The sequence below is a fragment of the Chaetodon trifascialis genome, chromosome 19, assembly GCF_039877785.1.
Source record: "Chaetodon trifascialis isolate fChaTrf1 chromosome 19, fChaTrf1.hap1, whole genome shotgun sequence".
Taxonomy (NCBI): Eukaryota; Metazoa; Chordata; class Actinopteri; order Chaetodontiformes; family Chaetodontidae; genus Chaetodon; species Chaetodon trifascialis.
In genome coordinates this window covers 13,118,485-13,126,792 of record NC_092074.1, presented here as the reverse complement: position 1 = coordinate 13,126,792, position 8,308 = coordinate 13,118,485, and the positions used below count along the sequence as shown (strand labels likewise).

The 8,308-nt window shown below is 42.4% G+C and overlaps 1 protein-coding gene across 1 annotated transcript; it reads right to left on the bottom strand.

The window, feature by feature from the left end:
• Positions 1-4,467: 4,467 nt before the first annotated feature.
• On the bottom strand, positions 4,468-5,517 carry LOC139347898 (C-C motif chemokine 14-like). The gene is made up of 3 exons (XM_070987748.1): positions 5,377-5,517; positions 4,863-4,974; positions 4,468-4,782 (listed from the first exon to the last, which is right to left on the bottom strand). The coding sequence occupies exons 1-3, from the start codon at positions 5,465-5,467 to the stop codon at positions 4,668-4,670; spliced, it is 318 nt and encodes a 105-aa protein (XP_070843849.1). The 5' UTR covers positions 5,468-5,517; the 3' UTR covers positions 4,468-4,667.
• Between the last annotated feature and the right edge of the window lie 2,791 nt (positions 5,518-8,308).

Below are 8,308 nucleotides of genomic sequence, written 5' to 3'. Positions count from 1 at the left end.
CATCATAAAGCATGTTGTCGAAGAGAATTGCTGCTCATCACTGTGAACATATAACCAGATTTATAGCTCCAGACACAGATACTGAGGGACAAAAAAAGAAAAATTAAGAAGAACGAGGAAAGTACAAAGAAAAAGAAAGGGAGGGAGGGAGGGAGGGAGGGGGGGAGAGAAAAAAGAGGCAAAGAAACGATATGCATGAAGACAGTGAGGAGAGAGGAGTGAAGGGATAGGAGCCGGGATGAAGTGGACGTGGGATTAGAAAAGATAAAAACGAGCGGAGGGTCAGGAAGACGGACGATGAAGAGACAAGCTGTGTCAATACCTCAGTAATTATTCATGCAGGCCAATCCCCTAAAGATCTGACGTATCTTTCTATCCCCCTCATCCCCGCCCTCCTCCCTCACTTTCATTTAATTCCCTCAATCTCACTTTTCCTCCTCCTCATCTTCGTCACTTCTTCTGCACCCTGAGCTCTGTTTAAACTCAAGAGGCAAAAAACACAATGAAAAGCAGCGCAACCTTGAAATTAGCGTGTGTGTGCGTGCGCGTGCGCTTGTGTGTCTCATCTCCTCTCTCCCTCTCTCTCATCTCTATTTGGTCTCCTAGCAACCCAGGAAGCTGTAGGTAATTATACGGAAGATATTGATCTCTAGGTTTTTGGTCCCTTCTCCATGTGCCCCCCCTTCCCAACCCCCCGAACCCCCCCCACCCCCCACCCGTCTCTCTTTCTCATCTCCCTCCTTCTCTTTCTCTTAATTTCTGTTAATTTCCCACATTTAATTTCCTTTTAATCCTTTCCTTTTGATAGCTGCTGCAGACAGCGACTTCCCTTTTTTTTGTCATGCAAAGCAGCGTTATCGTGTGTCCGGCAGCGCAGGACTCTGAGGAATCTGGACGGCTGAACTCAGTCATTGTCGGACTGCTCAGCCAAAGGCATGCAGGGTAATGTGCTGATGCTTATTACCATGACAACGTGACAAGAAAAGTTATACGGCAGATGTCTTAAAGTGACAATTTGGTTGTGAGAGTGCAGGAAAATGTAACACTGTTAGGTTAGTGATTAATGATCAGCATTAAACAGGTGATTTACAATTTTAATTTCCCCGTCTGCTCATAATGGTGAGCGTCTTAATAACCTTCCAACTGTGTGTGTGTGCGTGCGTGTGTGTGTGTGTGTGTGAGTGAGTCAATGAATGACCAGCATTGGTCTTCCCACATGCTCACACTTTTATTGCTATAACTATTATTGCACATTTGACTGCGTGAACCTCTTTTACTCTTTTTTTCCTCCTGTCTGCCTTATTGCTTCTACACACACACACACACACACACACACACACGTACGCACACATACACACGCACACACACGCCCCATCTCTCATTCTCCCAGGGTTTAATTTATGTTGATCCCATCTGTCAGGAAAAGCTGACATCACACACCAGTTATTTATATACGTACGTGTGTTCACGTGTGTGTGTCTGTGTGTGCGTGTGTGTGTGTGTGTGTGTGTGTGTGTGTGTGTGTGTGTGTGTGTGTGCACACTCCTGATGACATGCTATTGTGTCCCTCACCCCCGGACTGTATCATCGCCTGTAGTGCTCACGCTTTTCTTCTTTCTGCTCTCTTCTCTTCATTCCTCTCAGTCTCCTGTAACACTACCTGAATTCCCTACATGAGTGTGCGAGTGCAGCTTTTTTATGAACACACACGCTGCTGTTGTTCATATAAAGCAGCCAGAACAAGCTGTCATGGCACAAATACTCTGTGCCATCCAAGGAGCTTGATATAAGTACAGAACAGTTAATATAGTACAATCTGGATTCCAAAAAAGTTCCAAACACACTGTATAAAACATAAAAAGTAATATGATCATTGGTTAATCCTGACATATACTCAATTGAAAACAGTGCAAAGACAATGTATTTAATGTTTGAGCTCATCAGCTTCATTGATTTTTAGAAATATCTGTGTATTCTGAATTCGATGCAGCAACATGTTTCAAACAAGTTGAGACAGGAGCAACAGCAGACTGGGAAAGTAGTGGAACGCTCCAAAAACACCTGAGCCTGATTCCACAGGTAATCAGGCTCATTGGTAACAGGTGAGAGCATCATGATTAGGTATGAAAGGAGCATCCTCGAAAGGCTCAATCGTTCACACAGCGTCCGTGTTTTTGGTATCAGGGTTCTAAGTAAATACCAGCATTAAATTCTTGTATCATTTTATATTGTACTACATTTCAGCTGGAATATTTGTATATTTCACTCCGCTGCTGTCAGCTGTAGGCACTGGTTACTTTGCAGCCTGGAAGCAGATCCCTGGGGGAAAAAACAAATATTTAATAGAAAGCTACTCCACTTTTGAAATGATCCATTCATCAACAGGATAAAAGGCTCAAAAATGTAACAACAACCAGCTCCATATGTAGACATAGCTTCACTAGATAGCTAGCTAACGTTACATTGATCATACTGGTGTTCCCTGCAGCCCATAAGCTGTAATGCAGAAAATGCAGATTAAGATGATCAATTTAAAACATACGATTGACATATTGTATCCTTGACATAGCACGTAGCATTTATAGGTTGAACTGTGGCTCCAAACCGTTTTGGCTTGTGACCTCTTATGAAACAGAAGTGTCTAATTAGGGCCCTTTTTCACATGTTGGACGTCTGTAAGTGGTTAGAAGTTCTACCAAGGAGACATTTCTCCTCTATTTAAATAATCGTTCAAGTCTAAAGCATGAATACTGGACATTTTCTTCATTCCTTTCCCTTTAATTGTCTCACAGCCTCTCAGACTGTGACCCTTTGGAGGGGCCCGACTCCTTGCTTGGGGACCACTGACGGGACTAACCTATGAAAATCATTTACACTATAATGATATCAGTCAAAGCAGCCATCCTCTTTCTTCTTCTTCCGTTACCTCTGATATTTAAAAGGATGATTCATCCCAAAATCAGAAACACATTTTCTTTTCACTCTTACCTGCAAACGGCTATTTATCCATCTAAACTGTTTCGGTGTGAGTCGCAGAGTTGTGGAGATATCGGCTGTAGTGATGTCTGCCTTCTCTGGAATATAATGGAACTAGATTGCACTCAGCTTGTGTTTCTCAAAAGCAACGTCAGCCAGTGTCTCCAGAACTCAGCAACTCACTCCAAAACAGTCTTAATGGAGAAATACCACTACAGGTAAGAAAAACGATGCTGATAATACTTCTGTGCTTTTACTATTACTTACTTGAAATTGAGTATTTTTACACAAATGTACTGGACCTTTAGCCTAACAAACATCTGCATGCTTCTCCAGCTCTGGCTTCTTGCTTGTGTCCTCATTCCCCTCTGCCGCAGGTCGGTCACGCAGATTTATCAGAACATCTCCAAGACTCCCTTTGCGGCTCGCAAGTGAGCATTTTCAGCAAACCCAAAGAGCCAAATAGTTGTTATTTAGCGGCATGATTGTTGATGAGCATCACAATTGCGAACAAGAAGCACTCGAGCTGCCCCATCTTCCCTGATCCCCCCCCTCATTGAAATGCAAATCTATGCAGCAAGCCTCCAAAATCTAATCAGACCATCTCTTCTAATGGGTCACCTGTGGTGTGAGTACAAAGTCTTTGTCATGAGCTTTCATTGAGTAATTGTACTCACAGGATTTTGAATACACACACACACATGTATGAAGTATCATGGCATGAAAATAAAAATCTGGGTCTTAAACTATTTACAGAAAAGCTGGGTGATGATGTCACCACATTGGCGTCTTTTGAGGCCTCAAAAGATATTTTTTGGGGTCAGTTTCTCGTGAAATGTGGAGGAACTCTAACAAAGTAAGAGCACTTGAAGTTAAACTTGGCGTCTGCAGTCCGTGTCTTAGGGTTCGTCATGTGTTTTCCCTCATGTGGGTTTCTTTTTAGCACTGACCCCAGACTGCAGCTGGCAGAGAGAGCTTTCAGTTGCCAGATTGGACTTCCTTATCTACAGACCTGACAGCGCTGTGGCTCAGCATATGAGTTCAAACGACGTCTCACTGAGCTGCTGTTGCCATGAGTGCAATTACAGATGAGATTGAATAAGTCCTAATGTTGCTGCAGTCACCCAGAGTGATTAAAAACCTGCCTGTGGGAACCGCCATGAAACACCGCTGGATGTGAATAAGAGAGAAGAGCGACATCTGCTGCCCACAGTGGCGCATTGCACACTAAACTAAAGTAGAGATTGCTGCTCTTTTACACAGAAATAAGAGGCAGCAGTGTTGTGTTTTGTAATTCATCTCAGCTGATGTTTGTCTAAAGAGTTCAGTCAGTCTTTCTGTGCCTCTCTGTGGTGCAGATCTCAATTTCCTGTGGCTTTATCTGACAGTAACCACATCAGCTCTGATGCTCCACTGCTGTTTGACAAAATTATGATCAAAGGATGGAAAATCAAAACAGAGAAAATTATGCTTCATCATGTTTTTTTTTTTAATAATATATCAGAAAACATTTTGAGCACTGTAAAATAGCTTATATCTAATCTTGTAATACATCACTTGAAGCCACATTAAAACAGACATAAGAGCTTTCTAAAAACAGCCAAAGCTTTGGAGCTGAATCATGGGTTACTGCTGCATCACCACGTCTGCTCGACTCAGTGAGCTTTAAAGTGGCGTCGAAACACGTCGGATCAGTCCGATCTGTTCACGGTTGTAGTACGGGCCCTGTCTTTGGCCTTCATGATGTTCTTGACCCAGTCCACAGATGGGTCCACACAGAACGCGCCACCTTTCTTCATCGTGAAACTGAAACAGAGACAAAGATTGTTGGCACCGTTTGCTTGAGAGTTTGCTTGAAGTTTAATAAGAGGAGTTAAGACACTCACACCACGGCCGTCTTGGAACAGCGCTCGTCTGTGTGTCTGTAGCTCACCACCTTGCTCTTAGGCAGCTTTGTGGAGTAAAAGTCAAAACAGCACTCATCTGGACTGAAGCTGTCTGTGAAACCAAGAGGAAAAACACAAATAGAGCAGACAGAAAGAGAGATTTTCATTTAGCCAACACACAAACGCACTGTGCCACCTGTAATACAGCTGATTTAATTCAACATTTTGCATTTGTCAGCGTTATTATCTTATCAGGATTTATGGAAATACATACATCTACTGCAAAATGTTATTCTTTTTAATGCATTGACTGATAATAATGCTTAACAATAAAACTTTTTCCCTTCCAACACTCAAAAATGAGAATATAAACTTTACTAGACTGACTCAGCTTTTAAAGAGTGTCCTTATTATTTTCACTGTAATCTCCTTTTAAATTATGGAAACGCATCATTGATTATTTTGACCTTTTACAATAACAAATAATTACAGAGGTGCAATGCAGTCAGCTTACTTTCAGATGCCAGGACAGCGAGGGACGAGAAAAGCAAGATACAGGTCATCAGAATGATGGGTTTCTTCATCATCATCATCATCATCATCATCTTGATTGCTTCTGTCGTCAGCTTGACCTGCCCGTCGCGTTGTCTTCTTTCTGTCTGCGTCACCTTCTTTGTCCTGCACTTTTATTATGCTGCTAGCTGCTGTGTGTGTGTGTGTGTGTGTGTGTGTGTGTGTGTGTGTGTGTGTGTGTGTGTGTGTGTGTGTGTGTGTGTGTGTGTGTGACGTTTTGCATGTGCATGTGTGTAGCTGAAAGCATGGGTGACAAAACAGCTTCCATGACAAAATAAAAAAAAAATAACCTGAAACAGCTTGCAAACAAGCTGCGGTCATGTGGTCAATGCTTCTCAGTAAAAAGAGGCGCCAGAGGAGTGGGGGGTGGAGGGGGCTGCGGGTGACAACAGATTCTATGAAATGAACACAGCATATCTCCACCTCTCTCACTACGTGTGTGTGTGTGTGTGTGTGTATGTGTGTGTGTGTGTGTGCGTGCAGATGCACTGTGGTTTTGAGCTCCTCTCCCTGCGGCCGGTTCATGTGGTTTTATTTTTTAAAAGTATGATTTAAAATATGATTTCAAATGATGAAACATGATAATATCTCTAAGTAATGTGTGTGAACACGTTGCCATAAATAAGGTCTATTTCAAGAATAGTTACTCAGTCTGTCACCCATACTTTAGAGCGTCATGTACAGTACACATGGCAGGTTAAGAATTAAATTTTATTTTCAAATCCTTCTGAATAGTTGAAAATCAAGGGACGTAAAAAATATGTTCTGCTTTGTGACTGGTGAGGTTTTATGGCAAAGGTTGTTTATTTACTGTATATCTATATTGTTCATTTTTATAGTAGTATGGAGCATGTTGAATGGAAAGAAAAGCAGCATCAGTGGTGGAACAGGCTGTATTTATGCATGAATCTCTGGCATTTTAAGAAAATTTAAGGGCAGTTTTTGACTGTATTAATCACATTTCTCTATTGGGGTTTACCTTTCAAAACTCGTCACAACACTGAATGTCATATCGAAAACACACCAATGCAACCAAAACTCTTTGTGCTAACAGTAACGCTGTGCTCATTATATATTGAATACAGCTAACAACAGGAAGCATTACAATTAGCGTCGCTTTTGTCTTTGTAGATGTATAATTTATTCATCATAAGCCAATATTCCATTACAACAAAAAGATGGGCACTTCATTGCTGCATTGACTGTGCTACCTTACAGTGTATGTCACAGAAATGAATCAGAAATATCGAAATATGCTTCAGTAGGATTCATCATTTTGTGAGTGGGTCTCATCCGAAACGACATCTGTGCTGTGGGAGTGTTGGATCATGCAGCTGTGACCTCCATAGTGCGTTTTGACACCTCTATTCCTCAAAAGTGAAAGATTAGATTTATGTGTAAACACGTAAGGAGTCCTGTTAGCATGTTTAGCACCAGCACTGTTTTGGCCATGTCCACCACTGCTCTGTCCCATGTCAGTCAAATGTCCTGCTGAGGTTGCCAGCACAGCCTTCAGGACGGTGGAAGTGGCGTCACAATGTATGTTAGCTTGTCGGATGAAAAACATAAGCTAGAAAAAGTTTTTGATACTAGAGAGAGGACAGGAAACGGGGGGACGGGGGTGGGGAATGTCCCCTGCTGGTCTCAAACAGGGGACGCTGCGGTTTATAGTCAGCAGCACCTTAACCTCCACGCAGGCCGGAGACTTTAGAACATCTAAAATGAGATCAGGACAATAACTAACCAGCGACGGCGGTGTAGGACGATACGCTCGTGTTATTAATTTAACACAACGATGAACTTTAGTCGAACACCCCGAGAGTCTGAAATAGCTTGGTTATAGTTACATTTGTTTTCAGGTCAAAAGTTGGTATATTTCTGAAATGTTTCCTGCTTTCCGAACAATGATGCTTGTTATTTCAAAGGTCGAAGGTCAGGCTTGTTTGGCAAGAGTCAGCAGCACCTTAACCTGTAAGCCACGTAGCATGACACACGTGAGCATAGCCATGCACCGTGTCAGCATCATGTGATGAAGCTGATGGTTGAATTCTTAAGTAAAAGTTTGTTGATTACACATCTGCCTCATCTCAAACTCCAGAGACGACCTGACTGATCTGTGTCTTACCTGTTAGCTCAGTACAGGTGTGGACGGTAGGGCATTTGTAGAATTTGTTGCACTGAAGGTATTTGGTGCTTAAACACTGAGAGTAGAAACTTAAACATATGTTCTCCTGGCTATGACTCATTGGTTATGTGTAGGTCGACAGTTTAGGAGACACACAGACTAAATGAAACGCACACGCACGCAGAAACGCAAACCCCGGACGCTGGCTGCAGCAGACGTTTGCTAACTCAAACTGAAACCTGTGGTTTGCAGCAGAGGCAGGTGAACAATGCAAGAATGCACTAACTTGGATGTGTGAAAACCAGTAGAGTAAAATATAAACATAAATAGTGAATCTAAATCTTGTATTAGCTCAGACATGGTTGAGACATGGTTTGCTGCATGTACTGTAGCCTCAAACCTGCTTCAGCCCATATATAACCTTTAAAAGAGTGTACAGGTGAGACCTTGAGTCCAAAGAGAAAGTTTATATGAACAGAAATCAGCTTTGTAAGTCACGTTGTGTCAAAGTCAACCCCAACAAATAATCTCAATTTTACAAATGAACGTGCTTGCTGATCTTGGGTGATAGAGCTGAAAATGTGGGGGGTAAGGTTGTATGAAACCTTCTGTGGAAGGATGAGTACAAAGACTCGGAAGTTTGCTCAGGTGACATCACTTGACCAAACTGATGTCTGGTTTGGAAAGAGTGACGTGGAAAGAAAGTCCGCCTCACAGGTGCGGTTGGTGCGGGTGGAGAGGGTGGTGG